The 24,263-nt window shown below is 43.1% G+C and overlaps 2 protein-coding genes across 2 annotated transcripts; one reads left to right on the forward strand and one right to left on the reverse strand.

The window, feature by feature from the left end:
- Nucleotides 1-233: 233 nt before the first annotated feature.
- LOC139404931 (centrosomal protein of 72 kDa-like) lies at nucleotides 234-8,648 on the forward strand. The gene is made up of 12 exons (XM_071147471.1): nucleotides 234-319; nucleotides 613-740; nucleotides 1,342-1,534; nucleotides 1,658-1,772; nucleotides 3,116-3,303; nucleotides 3,624-3,833; nucleotides 3,944-4,125; nucleotides 6,350-6,443; nucleotides 6,530-6,708; nucleotides 6,852-6,978; nucleotides 8,025-8,136; nucleotides 8,585-8,648. Exons 1-12 carry the CDS (start codon nucleotides 247-249, stop codon nucleotides 8,646-8,648), a joined length of 1,665 nt encoding a protein of 554 aa, XP_071003572.1. The 5' UTR covers nucleotides 234-246.
- A 7,619-nt stretch (nucleotides 8,649-16,267) lies between these two features.
- On the reverse strand, nucleotides 16,268-18,333 carry LOC139404932 (tubulin polymerization-promoting protein-like; the record flags this gene model as incomplete). Its single annotated transcript, XM_071147472.1, has 2 exons — nucleotides 16,268-16,561; nucleotides 18,152-18,333. Coding segments are annotated over 2 exons (476 nt in total), but the record flags the coding sequence as incomplete, so codon positions are not given.
- Nucleotides 18,334-24,263: the final 5,930 nt, after the last annotated feature.

The following is a 24,263-nucleotide window of genomic DNA, read 5'->3' on the forward strand; positions in this document are numbered from 1 at the left end:
ACCATAGCTATGTGTACAGTGTTAACATTCTAAACTGCTATGTTTCAGGTTAGTAGCCACGTTTAGAATGACCAAAGTCAAGACTGAAACTAATATGTGAGCTGAAAAATATCTGTTAACATTCAACCTTACCTGTCTCTGTTCCGCTTGTTTGAACACGTGAGACAAGCAGTACCAGGATGTGGGCGTTCCCAGACCGTAAACAACTGCGCATGCTCGGCTCGGCTTCCACCAAATTGGAAAAATATGGCGGCGCTGTTGACAACAGTAACAGAGCAGTGGATACGAGAGAAGCTACATCTAAATCACCATTGCCTTGGTAATATATTTGACACTTAAATTATAGCTTGTAAGTTGGTAGCCTAGATGTATGATTAGTTTGATTTAAAACCAGTTTTAAACTTCCATTAATAGTTTATTAACGCACAGAGACTTTGCTTAGTGCTAACGTTAGCTCGCCTGCTAGGCTAGCTGACAAAACAGTGCTTTGAATTTGTCTGGCCACAGGTAGCTAGCTATCTAGTGAAAGATGGACAACGTTACCATGGGTCTACAACTACCCAACTACTCTACTTTGATTGCTGGCTACTAACATTCATAACCACTTTACAGCAGATGTGAGATCACTGAGTCTCCCAGGATCATACAAGGAGAAAATCAGACATCTGGGAATCTCACTAAAGAACTTTGTCCGTTTGAAAACCCTGAACCTCTCCTGTAATGCACTAATCTCTGTCGAGGTGAGATGTCTATCAACAGACAAATGTATATACAGTACATGGTGAAATGGTGACTGAAGTCTGAATGTGTAGATGTGTAGATCTGATTGTGTCCACAATGGTACGCTATTACATATTATTCCCTATATAGTGCACTACTTCTAACCAGGGTTCTGGGCAAAAGTAGTTCACTATGTAGGGAATAGGGCACAATTTGGGACATACACTGAATGTGTAAGTCACATTTGTTTGGGTGGGTATAATTTGTGGAACGTTCCAACAGGAATCTGGTTTCCAACAAACAACGCATAGTAACATGATCAAGTCACCTCGCTAACTAGCTGCCGAATAGGCATCAACTCACCACGTAGCTTATTCTTAATGTTTGTCCATAGGCTACCAGAGTGAGGACAGACATTTTTTGGGAATAAACGTGGTGATTGAAAAACGTAATGAAATAGCCCACTCCCTACCCGGTATCTTATTCTGCCTCTATACAACTTTATGTGTTGTTGGTTGTCAACCTTGTTATTTACAAAGTTCTTGGAACAGATTCATGTTGGAACGTTCCACAAATTATACCCCCCCCTATTTGTTTCTTTCTATGTTTGTTCATCTATAGGGGGTCCAACACTTGAAGAGGCTGGAGAGGCTGAACTTGTACTACAACAGCATTCCCTCCCTTCAGGAGGTCAAAGTGCTCTGGCAGCTGACTGCTCTGAGAGAGCTGGACCTGAGGCTCAACCCTCTGGCTAAAACAGATCCACACTACCGCCTGTACTTTGTACACGCACTGTCCAACCTTCGCAGGCTTGGTACCTATAGCTACCATATTTTCATTGTGGGTCCGATTGGCTGTCCAATGACTTCGCTGTTAGATAGTTCTTCTTACCAATCTGACATTTGATGTTTGTTTTATATTGTTTTTTTTCCTGTAGATGACTGTCCAGTCAGGGACAGTGAGAGAAGAGCTTCAATCATGCATTTCTCCTCAGACTCTGTGCTCGGACCCCAACAGACGAGCTCCTCGGAGACAGACATCACTGACCAGAGGTACTGTACTCTACAGTGTTAGACAGACATCACTGACCAGAGGTACTGTACTCTACAGTATTAGACATCACTGACCAGAGGTACTGTACTCTACAGTATTAGATATCACTGACCAGAGGTACTGTACTCTACAGTATTAGACAGACATCACTGACCAGAGGTACTGTACTCTACAGTATTAGACAGGCATCACTGACCAGAGGTACTGTACTTTACAGTATTAGACAGACATCACTGACCAGAGGTACTGTACTCTACAGTATTAGACAGACATCACTGACCAGAGGTACTGTACTTTACAGTATTAGACAGACATCACTGACCAGAGGTACTGTACTCACTACAGTATTACAGACAGGACATCACTGACCAGAGGTACTGTACTCTACAGTATTAGACAGACATCACTGACCAGAGGTACTGTACTCTACAGACATCACTGACCAGAGGTACTGTACTCTACAGTATTAGACATCACTGACCAGAGGTACTGTACTCTACAGTATTAGACAGACATCACTGACCAGAGGTACTGTACTCTACAGTATTAGACATCACTGACCAGAGGTACTGTACTCTACAGTATTAGACAGACATCACTGACCAGAGGTACTGTACTCTACAGTGTTAGACAGACATCACTGACCAGAGGTACTGTACTCTACAGTATTAGACATCACTGACCAGAGGTACTGTACTCTACAGTATTAGACAGACATCACTGACCAGAGGTACTGTACTCTACAGTGTTAGACAGACATCACTGACCAGAGGTACTGTACTCTACAGTGTTAGACAGACATCACTGACCAGAGGTACTGTACTCTACAGTATTAGACATCACTGACCAGAGGTACTGTACTCTACAGTGTTAGACAGACATCACTGACCAGAGGTACTGTACTCTACAGTATTAGACATCACTGACCAGAGGTACTGTACTCTACAGTGTTAGACAGACATCACTGACCAGAGGTACTGTACTCTACAGTATTAGACATCACTGACCAGAGGTACTGTACTCTACAGTGTTAGACAGACATCACTGACCAGAGGTACTGTACTCTACAGTGTTAATACACCAGAATGTCAGGAGGTCTTGTTTGCACACCAAGGTCTCTTGTCTGCATTAGATATTGATTTGTATTATTAGAAAACACCCAGAAAGACAAACTTCAGATTTCATTTAATTTAACTAGTAAGCTGTTCTTTATGTGGCATTGTTTCCAATAGTGTGTACAGTGTAATAACGGTGACGTTACAGTGTTATAGATGGTATTATACAATATTCGTCTAGTAGTGCTATGTTATGACGTAATGCGTGTTTGATTGGTGTGTTCCAGGAGCAGTAAGCTGAGGATGGCCTCAGTAAATCGCCTGGCCAAGAAGCTCTCTGTCCTGGATGACAACGATGACATAGTGTTGAACCTTGTCGCTAAGAGCAACTGGGACCAAAGTGAACCTCTGTTCCTGACTGGCTCTTCCCACAAGGAGCCAGAGTCCCAGCTCTATCATCAGATCAACGAGGAGTGTGAGTTTATGTTGTTTGATCACATAGTACATCATTATTTTTATGATGACAAATGACAGCATGAAGTGGTATTGAGAGTGTGATGTACACCATGACTGTTAATGTAGGGACAAATGGGGAGACAAATGTAATTTTTTCCCTAGGAACATGGGGAATTTTGCTCATTTATGGCAAGATTTCAGAGATTTACCCTTAATTGATTTCATTCAGTACTTGATGAATTGTATGTTTAACTAGTTACATTTATAGTCAACCTTTTTTCAAGTGAGCAAACAAGCCTTCAGTATAAAATGTGCATATTTTATTTTCATTATGATCAGCTTGTCATTCCCAGTCCAATGGTCAACGTTTAAGAGAAGGATCTCGAAGGAAAGGTTCTTCCTCCTCGTTGAAAACGTCAGAGGGGCCGAGGGTAACCTTTAACCCCCGCGTAGAGAAACACAGCGGGACTAGCTCTGGACGGGAGGAGCGAGAGAAACTCCCCAAACACCTGAGAGTCACAGCCAAGGGCCACTTCACCCCTCACCCTGGTGAGGTGACACTGAATATCCTCTCTGTCACCGCTGTCACACAAATCAGATGGCATGAATGGCCTAATACAACATTCTGAGTGTTTTGCACTGGCTTCCTCCTCCTTTAGATAAAGTTGACCAGCAGAAGTCTTCCTTAGTGAAGATCCGCCCCCCTAGTCCAAGAAGTCCCTGTCCCAGTAGGTCTGATGCCACCAACCCCATCCTGCACCCTCCCAGACTGTCCTACCATAACACCCAGCAGACAGCAGGGGGCTCCACCTCACCACAGAAACAAGCCAAGCAACAGAAGGTGAGACGTTTCAGAGAGAAAACCTACCTATCCCTACCGTACCATTCATCCACCCTAGAGAAAACCCACCTATCCCTACAGTACCATTCATTAATCGTAGAGAAAACCCACCTATCCCTACAGTACCATTCATTAATCGTAGAGAAAACCCACCTATCCCTACAGTACCATTCATCCACCCTAGAGAAAACCCACCTATCCCTACAGTACCATTCATCATAGAGAAAACCTACCTATCCCTACAGTACCATTCATCATAGAGAAAACCCACCTATCCCTACAGTACCATTCATCATAGAGAAAACCCACCTATCCATACTGTACCATTCATTCATCATAGAGAAAACCCACCTATCCCTACTGTACGATTCATTCATCATAGAGAAAACCCACCTATCCCTACAGTACCATTCATTCATCATAGAGAAAACCCACCTATCCCTACAGTACCATTCATCCACCCTAGAGAAAACCCACCTATCCCTACAGTACCATTCATCATAGAGAAAACCCACCTATCCCTACAGTACCATTCATCATAGAGAAAACCCACCTATCCCTACAGTACCATTCATTCATCATAGAGAAAACCCACCTATCCCTACAGTACCATTCATCATAGAGAAAACCAGTACCTATCCCTACTGTACCATTCATTCATCATAGAGAAAACCCACCTATCCCTACAGTACCATTCATCCATCATAGAGAAAACCCACCTATCCCTACAGTACCATTCATCATAGAGAAAACCCACCTATCCCTACTGTACCATTCATTCATCATAGAGAAAACCCACCTATCCCTACAGTACCACAGTACCATTCATACCATAGAGAAAACCCAATCCCTACAGTACCAGATCCCTACAGTACCATTCACCATAGAGAAAACCCACCTATCCCTACAGTACCATTCATCATAGAGAAAACCCACCTATCCCTACAGTACCATTCAACCTAGAGAAAACCCACCTATCCCTACAGTACCATTCATCATAGAGAAAACCCACCTATCCCTACAGTACCATTCATTCATCATAGAGAAAACCCACCTATCCCTACAGCACCATTCATCACAGAGAAAACCCACCTATCCCTACAGTACCATTCATCATAGAGAAAACCCACCTATCCCTACAGTAACATTCATCCACCCTAGAGAAAACCCACCTATCCCTACAGTACCATTCATCCACCCTAGAGAAAACCCACCTATCCCTACAGTACCATTCATCATAGAGAAAACCCACCTATCCCTACCGTACCATTCATCATAGAGAAAACCCACCTATCCCTACAGTACCATTCATCCACCCTAGAGAAAACCCACCTATCCCTACAGTACCATTCATTCATAGAGAAAACCTACCTATCCTTACCGTACCATTCATTAATCGTAGAGAAAACCCACCTATCCCTACAGTACCATTCATCCACCCTAGAGAAAACCCACCTATCCCCACAGTACCATTCATCCATAGAGAAAACCCACCTACCTATCAGTAACCTACATCCCTACAGTACCATTCATCATAGAGAAAACCCACCTATCCCTACCGTACCATTCATCATAGAGTACCAAACCTACCTATCCCTACAGTACCATTCATTCATAGAGAACCCAACCAGTACCTACCCTAGAGAAAACCCACCTCAGTACCTACCTAGAGAAAACCCACCAGTACCATTCATCATAGAGAAAACCCACCTATCCCTACAGTACCATTCATCATAGAGAAAACCTACCTATCCCTACAGTACCATTCATTAATCGTAGAGAAAACCCACCTATCCCTACAGTACCATTCATCCACCCTAGAGAAAACCCACCTATCCCTACAGTACCATTCATCATAGAGAAAACCTACCTATCCCTACAGTACCATTCATTATAGAGAAAACCCACCTATCCCTACAGTACCATTCATTATAGAGAAAACCCACCTATCCCTACAGTACCATTCATTATAGAGAAAACCCACCTATCCCTACAGTACCATTCATTATAGAGAAAACCCACCTATCCCTACAGTACCATTCATTATAGAGAAAACCCACCTATCCCTACAGTACCATTCATCATAGAGAAAACCCACCTATCCCTACAGTACCATTCATTAATCGTAGAGAAAACCCACCTATCCCTACAGTACCATTCATCATAGTTCTTACTGTTCATTATAACCAGTCTTTTTTGTAATTGTATCAAATCTGTCTCCTAGGGAAGCTATAGGAAACCAATGGAGATGATGCTGAGCCTAGTGAACAAGCACTGGACAGGGGAGAGGCCTCTGCACCATGACAACAACTTCCTCTGTGAGTATGAAACCCCCATGTACTGTGTAGCTTACCTGCTTAATGGAGAATCTGGCCCTAATAGTATGTATCTGACCTGCCTCCAGCTCAGGCAGTCCAGATCCTGTCCATGATGGAACAAGAGATCTCCAGTGGAGAAGCCGAGGTCAGGACGTTGAGAGGGAACATTGAAGAGCTGAAGGAGCAGGCAGAGATACGAGACCAAGACCACAGGACAGAGACCCATAGACTAACTACACAGCTGGAGGAAGCACACATGTCTGTTGTAAGATTCAGACTGTTCAAAGCAGCAACTTCGATGATATTACCTCATGTTTGAAAAGGCATGAGACCCTGAGTCCACAAAGAGTTAAGAATAAATGGATGGATGGAATTATCTTCAATGTCTGATTGATTGATTGATTGCAGGACAGTTTGAATGAGCAGCTGAGGATACTATTGGAGGATAATGTCTCTCTGCAGAAGCAGATGATCAGATTAGAGAAACAATATCTCAACTCTATGATGAAAAGTTCACCCAACACTGAGATATGTGGTGAGTGTAAAAGCAACAGCTTTTTGATATTCCTGGTCAGTGGTCACTATACTGGCCAGAATCTGACCATGACATAGAGCACGTGTAACCATGACGCAGAGCATGTGTAACCATGACATAGAGCACGTGTAACCATGACATAGAGCATGTGTAACCATGACATAGAGCACGTGTAACCATGACATAGAGCACGTGTAACCATGACAGAGCACGTGTAACCGTGACATAGAGCACGTGTAACCGTGACATAGAGCACGTGTAACCGTGACATAGAGCACGTGTAACCGTGACATAGAGCACGTGTAACCGTGACATAGAGCACGTGTAACCGTGACATAGAGCACGTGTAACCGTGACATAGAGCACGTGTAACCGTGACATAGAGCACGTGTAACCGTGACATAGAGCACGTGTAACAGTGACATAGAGCACATGTAACCGTGACATAGAGCATGTGTAAGAGTAATGCAAGATGTTCCATAAATCTCTTAAGATTGGTACAAGTTAAACATGCATATCTCAAGGCGGTGTTCACCACATGACAAATTGGATTTGATTTCAGTCTGTTGTTATATCCGTTGATGTTGCAAGTCAATGTGCATTTGTATTGCTGAAGCGTTAGCATCATGTGCTAAACGTGGCCCATGTGAATCTGTATTGCTGCTAGCATCATGTGCTAACTAACTGTGGTCCATGTAGATCTGTATTGCTGCTAGCATCATGTGCTAACTAACTGTGGTCCATGTAGATCTGTATTGCTGCTAGCATCATGTGCTAACTAACTGTGGTCCATGTGGATCTGTATTGCTGCTAGCATCATGTGCTAATTAACTGTGGCCCATGTAGATCTGTATTGCTGCTAGCATCATGTGCTAACTAACTGTGGCCCATGTGGATCTGTATTGATGCTAGCTTCATGTTCTAACCGTGGCCCATGTGGAGCTGTATTTCTGTTAGCTTCATGTGCTAACCGTGGCCCATGTGGATCTGTATTGCTGCTAGCTTCATGTGCTAACTAACTGTGGTCCATGTGTTCTTCTCTCCAGAGAAACAGGCAGAGGTGGATGAGCTGAGGAAGAAGGTATCAGAGCTGAGGGAGAAGGTTGAGGAGGGGGAAAGAGTCAAGGAGCTGGCAGGTATGCTGCAGGAGAACCATAGGTAAGCACACACTACACTACACTATGTCCAGTACCACCTGGTGCTAAGATAATACACTACACTATGTCCAGTACCACCTGGTGCTAAGATACTACACTATGTCCAGTACCACCTGGTGCCAAGATACTACACTATGTCCAGCACCACCTGGTGCTAAGATACTACACTACACTATGTCCAGCACCACCTGGAGCTAAGATACTACACTATGTCTAGTACCACCTGGTGCTAAGAAAAACATTCAACCACTCTAGGGACAATAAAAGTCCTTGACTCTTGGGATAATACAAATCTTAACACGGTCTGACTAAAAGCAACCTAATGAGATATTCATTACAGGAGATGCCAGATTATTTGTTCTAGTATAAAGATAAAAGACCAGACCCCAATGGGTGAAGAAAGTGCTTTTTAGTGTTTGTGACTAAATGGTGTTGTGTTTGTGCTTCAGGTCACTGGTTGCAACTAATGAGCATTTGCTGAGTGAATTGGAGAGGACTGGGAGACGGCTCTGAGTAGGAGAGGGAGGGGCAGCTACACGTCACAACTACAACAACTAGAGAGAACTGGAGGAGACTAGGAGACGGCTCTGAGGAGGTACACGTCACAACTACAACAACTAGAGAACTGGAGGAGACTAGGAGACAGCTCTGAGGAGCTACACGTCACAACTACAACAACTAGAGAGAACTGGAGGAGACTAGGAGACGGCTCTGAGGAGCTACACGTCACAACTACAACAACTAGAGAACTGGAGGAGACTAGGAGACGACTCTGAGGAGCTACACATCACAACAACTAGAGAACTGGAGGAGACTAGGAGACGGCTCTGAGGAGCTACACGTCACAACTACAACAACTAGAGAACTGGAGGAGACTAGGAGACGACTGAGGAGCTACACATCACAACAACTAGAGAACTGGAGGAGACTAGGAGACGGCTCTGAGGAGCTACACGTCACAACTACAACAACTAGAGAACTGGAGGAGACTAGGAGACAGCTCTGAGGAGCTACACATCACAACAACTAGAGAACTGGAGGAGACTAGGAGACGGCTCTGAGGAGCTACACGTCACAACTACAACAACTAGAGAACTGGAGGAGACTAGGAGACAGCTCTGAGGAGCTACACATCACAACAACTAGAGAACTGGAGGAGACTAGGAGACGGCTCTGAGGAGCTACACGTCACAACTACAACAACTAGAGAACTGGAGGAGACTAGGAGACGGCTCTGAGGAGCTACACGTCACAACTACAACAACTAGCAGGCCCACAACTACAACACCAGGGCCACATTCCGCAGGTAAACGTTATGGAACATTGCAAATAGAAATGTCATGAATAGAGCCAATTCCTTACTCTACATGATGTCAGAGAGGAATGTTTGTTCTACATTTCTATCTGAACGTTCCAGAACGTTGTCCCGCTGAACGAGCACCAGCACCAGATTCTCTTATTTTAGCTCTATATACACTGCTGCCAACATTTACACTGTTCTTCTGATGCTCCGGGATGAATGTTGAGCATGTAAACTGGTCTCTAACTCTGATCTCATTTTTTACTTCTGTGGTTTTACTGTGTCCACTATCCACACCTTTACACTGTTCCTTACTGACTGTATCCACACCTTTACACTGTTCCTTACTGACTGTATCCACACCTTTACACTGTTCCTTACTGACTGTATCCACACCTTTACACTGTTCCTGACTGACTGTATCCACACCTTTACACTGTTCCTGACTGACTGTATCCACACCTTTACACTGTTCCTTACTGACTGTATCCACACCTTTACACTGTTCCTTACTGACTGTATCCACACCTTTACACTGTTCCTGACTGACTGTATCCACACCTTTATACTGTTCCTTACTGACTGTATCCACACCTTTACACTGTTCCTTACTGACTGTATCCACACCTTCACACTGTTCCTGACTGACTGTATCAACACCTTTACACTGTTCCTTACTGACTGTATCCACACCTTTACACTGTTCCTGACTGACTGTATCCACACCTTTACACTGTTCCTTACTGACTGTATCCACACCTTTACACTGTTCCTTACTGACTGTATCCACACCATTACACTGTTCTTTACTGACTGTATCAACACCTTTACACTGTTCCTGACTGACTGTATCCACACCTTTACACTGTTCCTGACTGACTGTATCCACACCTTTACACTGTTCCTGACTGACTGTATCCACACCTTTACACTGTTCCTTACTGACTGTATCCACACCTTTACACTGTTCCTTACTGACTGCATCCACACCTTTACACTGTTCCGTACTGACTGTATCCACACCTTTACACTGTTCCTTACTTACTGTATCCACACCGTTACACTGTTCCTTACTGACTGTATCCACACCTTTACACTGTTCCTTACTGACTGTATCCACACCTTTACACTGTTCCTGACTGACTGTATCCACACCTTTACACTGTTCCTGACTGACTGTATCCACACCTTTACACTGTTCCTTACTGACTGTATCCACACCTTTACACTGTTCCTGACTGACTGTATCCACACCTTTACACTGTTCCTTACTGACTGTATCCAGACCTTTACACTGTTCCTGACTGACTGTATCCACACCTTTACACTGTTCCTTACTGACTGTATCCACACCTTTACACTGTTCCTGACTGACTGTATCCACACCTTTACACTGTTCCTTACTGACTGTATCCACACCTTTACACTGTTCCTGACTGACTGTATCCACACCTTTACACTGTTCCTTACTGACTGTATCCACACCTTTATACTGTTCCTTACTGACTGTATCCACACCTTTACACTGTTCCTTACTGACTGTATCCACACCTTTACACTGTTCCTGACTGACTGTATCCACACCTTTACACTGTTCCTTACTGACTGTATCCACACCTTTATACTGTTCCTTACTGACTGTATCCACACCTTTACACTGTTCCTTACTGACTGTATCCACACCTTTACACTGTTCCTGACTGACTGTATCCACACCTTTATACTGTTCCTTACTCACTGTATCCACACCGTTACACTGTTCTTTACTGACTGTATCCACACCTTTACACTGTTCCTTACTGACTGTATCCACACCTTTATACTGTTCCTTACTGACTGTATCCACACCTTTACACTGTTCCTTACTGACTGTATCCACACCTTTATACTGTTCCTTACTGACTGTATCCACACCTTTATACTGTTCCTTACTGACTGTATCCACACCTTTATACTGTTCCTTACTGACTGTATCCACACCTTTACACTGTTCCTTACTGACTGTATCCACACCTTTATACTGTTCCTTACTGACTGTATCCACACCTTTATACTGTTCCTTACTGACTGTATCCACACCTTTACACTGCACATTGAATCTCAATATTTATGACTCTAGACATGTTTAAATGATAAAGTATTTATTGTGTTCACGCTGTTTCTGCCTCTGTGTTTATGGAAACTGAAGTGGGGAAATGGCTTCTTCACTAAACACAATGCTGCTTGAGGTCAGTTCTAGCAAGTAAAGCCTGTCTTGGTAGAACATATTGTGGGGATAATATATTATTTTAACATATTAATGAGGAGAGAACAGGCATGGTGTTCATCACAAATGGCACCCTATTCCCTATAAAATTGTATGGAAGGATTCCGTCCAGACGGGATGTAATAACATACAACTGATCCTCTCAATAAGTAATCAGATCAGTAGAGGAGACAACTGATCCTCTCAGTAAGTAATCAGATCAGTAGAGGAGACAACTGATCCTCTCAATAAGTAATCAGATCAGTAGAGGAGACAACTGATCCTCTCAGTAAGTAATCAGATCAGTAGAGGAGACAACTGATCCTCTCAATAAGTAATCAGATCAGTAGAGGAGACAACTGATCCTCTCAGTAAGTAATCAGATCAGTAGAGGAGACAACTGATCCTCTCAGTAAGTAATCAGATCAGTAGAGGAGACAACTGATCCTCTCAATAAGTAATCAGATCAGTAGAGGAGACAACTGATCCTCTCAGTAAGTAATCAGATCAGTAGAGGAGACAACTGATCCTCTCAATAAGTAATCAGATCAGTAGAGGAGACAACTGATTCTCTCAATAAGTAATCAGATCAGTAGAGGAGACAGATCAGTAGAGGAGACAACTGATCCTCTCAATAAGTGATCAGATCAGTAGAGGAGACAGATCAGTAGAGGAGACAACTGATCCTCTCAATAAGTAATCAGATCAGTAGAGGAGACAACTGATCCTCTCAGTAAGTAATCAGATCAGTAGAGGAGACAACTGATCCTCTCAATAAGTAATCAGATCAGTAGAGGAGACAACTGATCCTCTCAATAAGTAATCAGATCAGTAGAGGAGACAGATCAGTAGAGGAGACAACTGATCCTCTCAATAAGTAATCAGATCAGTAGAGGAGACAACTGATCCTCTCAATAAGTAATCAGATCAGTAGAGGAGACAACTGATCCTCTCATAAGTAATCAGATCAGTAGAGGAGACAACTGATCCTCAGTAAGTAATCAGATCAGTAGAGGAGACAGCTGATCCTCAGTAAGTCATCAGATCAGTAGAGGAGTCAGCTGATCCTCAGTAAGTCATCAGATCAGTAGAGGAGACAACTGATTCTCTCAATAAGTAATCAGATCAGTAGAGGAGACAGATCAGTAAGTCATCAGTATCAGATCAGTAGAGGAGACAACTGATCCTCTCAATAAGATCAGATCAGTCAGATCAGTAGAGGAGACAACTGATCCTCTCAATAAGTAATCAGATCAGTAGAGGAGACAACTGATCCTCTCAATAAGTAATCAGATCAGTAGAGGAGACAACTGATCCTCTCAATAAGTAATCAGATCAGTAGAGGAGACAACTGATCCTCTCAATAAGTAATCAGATCAGTAGAGGAGACAGATCAGTAGAGGAGACAACTGATCCTCTCAATAAGTAATCAGATCAGTAGAGGAGACAACTGATCCTCTCAATAAGTAATCAGATCAGTAGAGGAGACAACTGATCCTCTCAGTAAGTAATCAGATCAGTAGAGGAGACAACTGATCCTCAGTAAGTAATCAGATCAGTAGAGGAGACAGCTGATCCTCAGTAAGTCATCAGATCAGTAGAGGAGTCAGCTGATCCTCAGTAAGTCATCAGATCAGTAGAGGAGACAACTGATCCTCAGTAAGTAATCAGATCAGTAGAGGAGACAGCTGATCCTCAGTAAGTCATCAGATCAGTAGAGGAGACAACTGATCCTCAGTAAGTCATCAGATCAGTAGAGGAGACAGCTGATCCTCAGTAAGTCATCAGATCAGTAGAGGAGACAACTGATCCTCTCAATAAGTAATCAGATCAGTAGAGGAGACAACTGATCCTCTCAGTAAGTAATCAGATCAGTAGAGGAGACAACTGATCCTCAGTAAGTCATCAGATCAGTAGAGGAGACAGCTGATCCTCTCAGTAAGTCATCAGATCCGTAGAGGAGATTAGAAACACACCATTTATTCTTCAGGATGGGGAGTTTTTATTATCAACAATGCTACAAATCATGAACACACAGGTCTCGAGAACAAGAACCAAAACACAAAGCATGCACCAGGTCACAATAATCGTACATTAACAAGTTATTTTTTTGAAAAATAAGAAGGATTTGCTTCTCCACACGAAAAGGTGCACAGTATTTGGCATTAAGCACACAAGACAAATCGTACTAAAGTGATTACGATTCAACTAGTTAACAGGTGTTGATCTCAATCAACGCATGAGTCTTATTGGTCAGCAGAGGCTAAGGTAGGGTGGCCAGTATGAAAGCAACAGTTTGTCATTATGCTGGAAAAATATATGTCCTACAAAAGTCTACTTCTTTGTTCATCCTCTTCACCTCATACAGTATGTCCATCAAATATCACAGTACTATATTACCCTGCCTTTTGTATTCTGTTGAATGTGTGCCGTAGAAAGTGTCAGGATAACAGTGTTTACACTAAAAAGGTTTCTCTAAAACTTCTTCAAAGACAAGAGTTCAAGGGTCACAAACAATACTGATGAAGTCACTAGTCATATGTACCTACCTACCTGTAGTATCTATGGCATAGGAGTCTTTTTCATTTAGAATGTAAAACCTTCTAGTTTGATGTGCATCCATTTGATACAATTCAAATTGCTGACATTTGATTTTGTAGCCTGGTGGAACCAGCCTGATTGCTGGTTCATCATTTCTCTTTCATCATTCTCTTTCATAGTGGACGCAGCGATCAGGCTGGTTCATCATTCTCTTTCATAGTGAACGCAGCGATCAGGCTGGTTCATCATTTCTCTTTCATGGTTCCATTTCATAGTGGACGCAGCGATCAGGCTGGTTCATCATTCTCTTTCATAGTGGACGCAACGATCAGGCTGGTTCATCATTCGCTTTCATAGTGAACGTAACGATCAGGCTGGTTCCACCAAGCTATAGATTTTTTTCTGCATGTACGGTCAATGATATCACCTGATAATGTCACCCAACTCCTTGGCCACAAATGTCCCCTTTGATATTCTTAGTCTAAACATAGTCATTTATAGGATCTCTATGGTCTCTGTACACTCACAATGTAACCACAACTTGGTCCTCCTGTCAAAGTGAAGTTGTTTTAGTTTTAATTCCATTGGTATCACTACTCTGCCAGAACGTAGGAGCAGAGCAAGTCACTATAGCCGAGTCACTAAACACAGCAGTTGAAATGAGACCTCTGAAATATGTCGTCTGTTTCATGTCGTTAATGGTAAAGTAGTAGCATTCCATTACTTCATGCATAAGATACAGCAAGACAAGAGAAACAAACGCAGGTCAGCGTCTTAAATGAAGCCATGCGGCCGCATGTTTAGAAATACACACACTCTTACCACCAATATATTACAACTATAGACATCTGACGGCAGTATCATATCAGTTAAATATTGAAAAATACAAACCTGAACAACCCAGCTCACCTCTTAGTTTCAGAGGTCCAGCTAATACAACCGGACATAGTGTGGAACAAACTGTGGAGCCTTATCAACTTGGTGTGTGTGTGATTTAGATGAATGATTAGAGATAATAATTTCAGGGTCATTTACCTATTATCTTGTTTAATATGTTGGGTGTAAATAATTGATGAGGGTTTCAGGATGAACCAGACAAGACGTGGTCTTAGGATATTAAATAATTCTAGTGTTATTCTTCTCCTTGTGTTGTAAATACATAAAGGTACAGTATCGATATGACTTCACAGAACGTTTAGAAAAGCAAGATTCACAAGGAAGGGAAGTTAAAACTCATATAGATAACAAACTTGATATCTGCCAGTAGAATGAACAAAAATAAAATGTTATCATTCATATGATATTACGTAGCTAAAGACAGGAAGACTCAGAACTTCTACATATCCTGTTCAAAAGGTTTAGTTATTTTAAGAACAATTGAAGGCAAACGATGTTGTCGTCAATATGTGTAAACTATGATGCAGTATAAAGGAGAACAGACAGCCGGTAGATGAAGACTCATACAGCAGACTTCATTGACCAGAGGAAAGGCAGAAAGTTGATATTGAAGATGATTTGATCAATATAACAACCTACCAGTATATCTACTTCACCAGTTTGTGCCAATAGACATTAAACTAACTAAAACGTATGAAATGAAGGATGTTTTTCTTCAACTAAAAAGAGGAAAAGAAGCTATGGCCCATCTAAAGCAAAGTGCAATCTTGTTAAATCATTTGGAAAACCCTTTCTTCCCTCTTGTTTTGTTTTTCTTGGCATGGTGTTATTCATAGTGCTTATAATACATATGTGAAGACGCCTATCATCATGAAGAGGTTTCAAAAAAATGCAGAGCAAAACAGTTGTTTCCCTTGTTGGTTGGTGGGTTCATGTGAACATTTGGCAGTAACTTGCGATCTGTCAGGAATGTACCAGCTGTAAAAATGGATGTAAACAGTTGTCCAGTTCTCACACATAACAAAAAAAGACAGGAACTCAAAACATCCCACTCGCGAAAAGAAAACAAGATGGGTGAGAACATATGAAATCCTATCTTTTTGTTGTGCTTTCATGGAGTTCTTTCTTTAGAAAATTATTATCCTATCTTCACACTGGTTTGGCTCCAGGGGGCCCTCCTCCAGGGGGCCCGGCTCCAGGGGGCCCTCCTCCAGAGTGCCCTCCTCCAGAGTGCCCGGCTCCAGGGGGCCCGGTGGGCTTGGTGACTTTCTTCTCATATGACCCGAGGTGTTTGTATCCTGCGACGTACCCGGATGTGTCCACCATGTCCACGCGACCTGCCTTCCCCTTCCCACGGCCACTCTCGTCAAAGCGCTCCTTGTGTGACCCAGTGAACTTGGTCGTGTCCGTCAGACGAGACACGGTCGGAGAAGCCACCGCTCTCTGTGGACAGAAAGAAAGTTACATAAAAAAATGACATGCATGATGACGACTTGAGTTTGTTCTGAGAATCCATCCCAAATAGCACCCTATGGGCCCTGGTCAAAAGTAGTGCACTACCCTATGGGCCCTGGTCAAAAGTAGTGCATATTTTTGAAATATCACATTTACATAAGTATTCAGACCGTTTACTCAGTAATTTGTTGAAGCACCTTTGGCAGCGATTACAGCCTCCAGTCTTCTTGGGTATGACGCTACAAGCTTGGCAGACCTGTATTTGGGGAGTTTCTCCCTTTGTTCTCTGCAGATCCTCTCAAGCTCTGTCAGGTTGGATGGGGAGTGTCGCTGCATAGCTATTTTCAGGTCTTTCCAGAGATGTTTGATCGGGTTCAAGTCCGGGCTCTGGCTGGGCCACTCAAGGCCATTCAGAGACCTGTCCTGAAGCCACTCCTGTGTTGTCTTGGCTGTGTGCTTAGGGTCGAGGCCCTGTTGGAAGGTGAACCTTCTCCCCAGTCTGAGGTCCTGAGTGCTCTGGATCAGGTTTTCATCGAGGATCTCTCTGTACTTTGCTCTGTTCATCTTTCCCTCCATCCTGACTAGTCTCCCGCTGAAAAACATCCCCACAGCATGATGCTGCCACCACCATGCTTCACTGTAGGGATGGTGGCAGGTTTCCTCCTGATGCGACGCTTGGCATTCAGGCCAAAGAGTTCAATGTTGGTTTCATCAGACCAGAGAATCTTGTTTCCTTTATGTGCCTTTTGGCAAACTCCAAGCAGGCTGTCGTGCCTTTTACTGAGGAGTGGCTTCTGTCTGGCCATTCTACCATAAAAGCCTGATTGGTGGAGTGCTGCAGAGATGGTTGTCCTTCTGGAAGGTTCTCTCATCCCCACAAAGGAACTCTGTCAGAGTGACCATCTGGTTCTTGTTCACTTCCCTGACCAAGGCCCTTCTTCCCAGATTGCTCAGTTTGGCTGGGCGTCTAGTTCTAGGAAGAGTCTTGATGGTTCCAAACTTCTTCCATTTAAGAATGATGGGGGCCACTGTGTTCTTGGGGACATTCAATGCTGCAGAATTTTTTTGGTACCCTTCTCCAGATCTATGCCTCTACACAATCCTGTCTCGGAAGCTCTATTGACAATTCCTTCGACCTCATGGCTTGAATTTTGCTCTGACATGTACTGTCAACTGTGGGACCATATATAGACAGGTGTGTGCCTTTTCCAAATCATGTCCAAACAATTGAATTTACCACAGATGGACTCCAATCAAGTTGTAGAAACATCTCAAGGATCATCAATGGAAACAGGATGCACTGGAGCTCAATTTCAAGTCTCATAGCAAATATATACACACACATTTGCAAAAATTTCTAAAAACCTGTTTTTTGCTTTGTCATTATGGGGTATTGTGTGTAGATTGAGGATTTTATTTTAATCCATTTTAGAATAAGTGTAAGGTAACGAAATGTGGAAAAAGTCCAGGGGTCTGAATACTTTCCGAATGCACTGAGTCTGTATACGTGTATTCATTCATATCTGGTTTTAGCGTCAGTACTATTGGATGTAATTTCCTGCTGCTTCGGGACCTTACCGTGACTCCTTTAATGACCGGTTTCTTCCCCTCAATCATCCTGAAGACCTCCCCCTCCGCCTCCTCTCCCGTTTTCTCCTTGAATCTCTTGCTGGCCAGCTCTCCCACCGCTGCCTTGAACTCGTCAAACGTGATGGTGCGACAGGATTTCTTCCTGAAATGTAGAAACAACCAACCAGCCACTTAGAAATGTCAAAACTACCGATGTCACAGAGTGAAGAGTCTGTGGAACTCAGTGAGAGAATTCTACTGCTGTTGACCTCTGTCTCCATGTTACATCATAAACATGGGGATGTGTGTCCCAAATCACACCCTTTTTCCTATTGGAGTATCCTGGTCAAAGGTAGTGCACTATAAAAAGGAACAGGGTGCCATTCGAGACATGATTTGGCTTGTCATTTTAATGCCCCTCATCACAGTTTGAGAGCGTCAAAGGAGAATCGACCACACTGTATACAAAGCCATGAGATAGCATCAACATGTCAGCTATCTGATGGCACAGCTGTGTGATAGCATCAACATGTCAGCTATCTGATGGCCCTGCTGTGTGATAACATCAACATGTCAGCTATCTGATGGCCCTGCTGTGTGATAGCATCAACATATCAGCTATCTGATGGCCCTGCTGTGTGATAGCATCAACATGTCAGCTATCTGATGGCCCTGCTGTGTGATAGCATCAACATGTCAGCTATCTGATGGCCCTGCTGTGTGATAGTATCAACATGTCAGCTATCTGATGGCCCTGCTGTGTGATAGCATCAACATATCAGCTATCTGATGGCCCTGCTGTGTGATAGTATCAACATATCAGCTATCTGATGGCCCTGCTGTGTGATAGTATCAACATATCAGCTATCTGATGGCCCTTCTGTGTGATAACATCAACATGTCAGCTATCTGATGGCCCTGCTGTGTGATAGCATCAACATATCAGCTATCTGATGGCCCTGCTGTGTGATAGCATCAACATATCAGCTATCTGATGGCCCTGCTGTGTGATGGTGTGCTCTACAGACAGACACAGGGAGAGGCATCTTAGGCACTGCCTGGACAGAGACAGACACAGGGAGAAGCATCTTAGGCACTGCCTGGACAGAGACAGACGATGTGTTTATGTGTGAAAGTGAACTTCTCGGCTACAGAGTTTTTAGATTTTCTGGTGTTCCGTGTTCTGCTTTCTACTAGGGCTGTGTCCCAAATGGCACCCTCAAATAGCACCCTATTCCCTAAATGATGCATTACTTTCAACCAGGGTCCAATTGGTACGCAGCCTAGTAGTCATCAACATGATGTCAGGTGTTATTATAGCTCAGCCAATCACATCCACCCCTCCAAGGGGCCATGCGTACGGCTGTTTAAACTGACTATACACCATTCTGCTTCTCCGTTCAGACGTCGTCGTGCATGGTAACACAAATACAAACAACCATTGCTGTGGTGATAAATCTGCTAAACAAAAGGCTGTAAAGCCAAACAGTCTCCCCGGGTAACCTGTTGTCATAGCAGCAAGCTACAGTAAACAGGCGTGTTTGGGGTTTATTATTAAATTGACTCCTTCAGTGACTGATTTTGTTTGGGCGATCCGTCAGTGTTGAACAGTTGAGAGCTCCATTCCTCCGTTGCCTGTTCCATGCTGTCTAATGTCAGATGGGACATAGGACTTCCAGCTGGCACGTTGTGTCTGAGGAGAGGAGGAGGAGGAGGGCTCTGTGTCCTCTGGAAACCAATTAAAATGACCCTGTCAGGAGCTTGCTAAGGAATCAGACATATCAAACAGCATCTACAATGCGTAGGAGTGCCGATTTAGGATCAGTTTAGCCTTTTAGATAACTTCCTTTTTTGATTTATTTCACCTTTATTTAACCAGGTAGGCAAGTTGAGAACAAGTTCTCATTTACAATTGCGACCTGGCCAAGATAAAGCAAAGCAGTTCGACACAAACAACAACACAGAGTTACACATGGAATAAACAAACATACAGTCAATAATACAGTAGAAAACGTCTTTATACAGTGAGTGCAAATGAGGGAGGATAAGGGAGATGAGGCAATAAATAGGCGAAGGTGGTAAACAACAAGTAATTACAATATAGCATTTAAACACTGGAATGGTAGATGGTGCAGAAGGTGAATGTGCAAGTAGAGATACTGGAGGTGAATAAACAACAACACAGAGTTACAAGGACAGAGTTACACTAAATAAATAAATAGCAATTAAACACTGGAATGGTATAAATAACAGCAAGATAAATAAATAAATCAATAAATAACAGTATGGGGATGAGGTAGTTGGATGGGCTATTTACAAATGGGCTATGTGCAGGAGCAGTGATCTGTGAGCTGCTCTAACAAATAAGGACAGGGGGGGGACCTGATCCTAGATCAGCACTCCTACACTGTGAAGCTTGACACACAGCTCTGGATCTGTGGTGGGGGCTGGTTGGGACAAATCATTGAGTGGCTAGCCGTTTGGTAAGCCTTTCGGTTCTAGACTGTGCGGATATAGTTGTTATACCGTGTTAAAGATGGGATGGGACTTAATTTTTTACTTTCTTATGTTTTTACTGGAGAAAAAAACATATATCCAGCTGCCTGGCTCACCACAGTAGGGTTGGGGTTGGGGTAGGCAGTAGACACCATAGAACTGAACTACAGCAGGTCCAGCCTGGTCTCATAGACTAGACGTAACATAGTAAAGGTAAATCCGTGACACTCAAATTAGTATGATATGTTGTTTGGTATGGTTACATAAGACAGATGATTACTTAAGGCAAAAATGAAAGTAGGGTGGTTTGGTCGGGGTAGATGGGTGGGTGTATAACGCGAACATCTAGTAACCCAAAGGTTGCGAGTTCGAATCTCATCACAAATAACATTTTAGCAACTTTTCAACGACTTACTACTTTTTTGCTACTTTGCAACTACTTAGCATGTTAGCTAACCCTTCCCCTAACCTTAACCCTTTAACCTAACTTTAACCCTAATCCCTAGCCGAGCTAATGTTAGCCAGCTAGCTAAAGTTAGCCACCTATCTAGAATTCGTAGCACATCCTACGTTTTGCAAATTCGATAACATATTGTACACTTTGCACATTTGTAACATATAATAAGAATTGTAACATACACTACACGGCCAAAGGTATGTGGACACCCCTTCAAATGATTGGATTCGGATATTTCAGCCACACCCGTTGCAGACAAGTGTATAAAATCAAGCACACAGCCATGCAATCTCCATATACAAACATGGGCAGTAGAATGGCCTTACTGAAGAGCTCAGTGACATTCAACATGGCGCCGTCATAGGATGCCACCTTTCCAACAAATCAGTTTGTCAAATTTCTGCACTGCTAGAGCTGCAACGGTCAACTGTAAGTGCTGTTATTGTGAAGTGGAAACGTCTAGGAGCAGCAACGGCTCAGCTGCGAAGTGGTAGGCCACACAAGCTCGAAGAACAGGACCGCTGAAGTGCGTAGAGCGTAAAAATCATTGGTTAAGTAGGGCTGCAAAGGGTCGGAAACTTTCCGGAAATTTTCCATGGGAAGTCAAGCCCAGGAATTTTGTTTAAATTCATCAAAAAAGTTAGCTTATAACAGTGAACCTTTTTTTGTGGGATACACAAACGGCAAATCTAGGTCTTGTGGCATATTTTGGTTAAACTATCCCCAATTCAATGGAATTGCAACCCTCTGCATGCACAGCGCATTCTGTACAGCTGATTCTCAAGATCTCGCACACTAATGAGATGCTAATGAGCCCACACTACTACACTGTCTGAGCCAAGGACTACATGCTTTCTGGTAAGTTTAGATTGCAATACTGGGTGGGGTGAATATATTTTATATGACATACATTATTTTTTTTGTTAGCTAGTAAATAGTAGCCTACAGCAAAGTGTGTTTAAATCATTTCTAACTTGTTAACCATTTCTGCTAGTTAGTTTTTGCTACCATGTGGGTTTTAGCTTGCTTGAGCCTGCTAACTAAGGAGTGTTAATTCGCCTGTTTCCATAATCATTTATCTTACAAAGGAGTTGTTTAATCTAACTGCTTAACTATTTATCTCTTCATGGAATTTTATTTTTGTTTTATTTTACAGGGAAATGCCACATCTGATGTGTGGAGACATTTCACTGCAGCTAATGTAGAAGGAAAAGCTGTGTACATTTGCAAATACTGTGCCAAATCATATGTAAAGAATGCAACAAAGATGCAGAATCATCTGGCCAAGTGCATAAAGTTCCCTCAGCGCTCACAACAAGCAACATCTGACAAAAGTCCCTCTACTTCTATTTGAGGTGAAAATTATGAATCAGACACCTTATCGATAGCAACAGCTCATGGTCCTCCTGGAATTAGAAGTTTTGTTGACTCAATGACTCAGAGAAATGCTGATGAATATCTTACTCGAGCTGTGTATGCAAACTGGTTCACCTCTGATGCTCACTGGCAATGTGTGTTAGAAGAGATTTCTGAATGTTCTTCTCCCAGCATACACCCCTCCAACCAGACATGCATTATCTACTAATTTGCTGGATGCAGAGTTCAACAGAGTTCAATTGATGGTCATGCAAATCATAGAGAAAGCAGACTATTGCAATCATCTCTGATGGGTGGTTGAATGTTCATGGGCAAGGAATAATTAACTACATCATATCCACCCCTCAACCAGTATTCTACAAGAGCACAGACACAAGGGATGATAGACACACCAGTCTCTACATTTCAGATTTCATCAATGACCTTGGACCACAGAAGGTATTTGCACTGGTGACAGACAATACTGCGAAATATGAAGGCTGCTTGGTCTAAAGTGGAGAAGTCCTACCCTCACATCACACCCATTGGCTGTGCTGCTCATGCATTGAATCTGCTCCTCAAGGACATCATGGCACTGAAAACAATGGATACACTCTACAAGAGAGCCAAGGAAATGGTTAGGTATGTGAAGGGTCATCAAGTTATAGCAGCCATCTACCTCACCAAGCAAAGTGTAAGAATAAGACCACCAGATTGAAGCTGCCCAGCAACACCCGTTGGAGTGGTGTTGTCATCATGTTTGACAGTCTCCTGGAGGGGAAGGAGTCTCTCCAAGAAATGGCCATATCACAGTCTGCCGCTAAGGACAGCCCCATCAAGAGGATCCTCCTGGATGGTGTATTTTAGGAGAGAGTGGTAAGCAGCCTGAAACTCCTGAAACCTATAGCAGTAGCCATTGCACTGATTGAGAGAGACAATGTCATCCTGTCTGATGTTCAGACTCTGCTTGCAGATGTTCGAGAAGAAATCCGTACTGCCCTGCCCACTTCACTGTTGTTCCAAGCAGAGGAAACTGCAGTTCTGAAATACATCAAAAAGCGTGAAGACTTCTGCCTGAAGCCCATACACACCGCAGCGTACATGTTGGACCTCAAGTCTGCTGGCAAGAGCATCCTGTCTGATGCAGAGATCAACAAGGCCTATGGTGTCATCACTACTGTGTCTCACCACCTTGGCCTGGAGGAGGGCAAGGTTCTTGGTAGTCTGGTGAAGTACACTTCCAAGCAAGGGCTTAGGGATGGAGATGCAATATGGCAGTCGTGCCAACATATCTCATCAGCCACCTGGTGGAAGGGACTTTGTGGATCTGAGACCCTTTCCCCTGTTGCCTCCATCATCCTCCAAATTCCACCAACATCAGCCGTCTTAGAGCGCAATTTGTCCTTGTGTTTGGGAACACACACACACACACACACACACCACAGCACACAACAGGCTGACCAATACAAGGGTTGAAAAATTGGTGGCCATCCGGGCAAATGTGAGGCTTTTTGAGCCTGACAACTAGCCATCCTCAACAAGGTTGGAAAGTGACAGTGAAGATGATGAGTCTGATGTTCAAGAGGTGGACATTGAGGAGGCCCAGGGAGAAGACATGGAAGCCTGAGAGGAAGACAACCAAAGCTTTAGTTTCTAGACTATCATTTTACAGATGTATGTTGAAAATGTTTTTGGGAGATGCGATGGATCATTGGGGATCATTCAATATTCCATTTCTTTTGTTGTTCAGTGAAATAATCCCATGTGAAGAGTCAACTCATTTAATTCAAGTTCAATTCGTAACTAAATTAT

This window comes from Oncorhynchus clarkii, unplaced genomic scaffold (genome assembly GCF_045791955.1).
Source record: "Oncorhynchus clarkii lewisi isolate Uvic-CL-2024 unplaced genomic scaffold, UVic_Ocla_1.0 unplaced_contig_10383_pilon_pilon, whole genome shotgun sequence".
NCBI classification, from domain to species: Eukaryota; Metazoa; Chordata; class Actinopteri; order Salmoniformes; family Salmonidae; genus Oncorhynchus; species Oncorhynchus clarkii.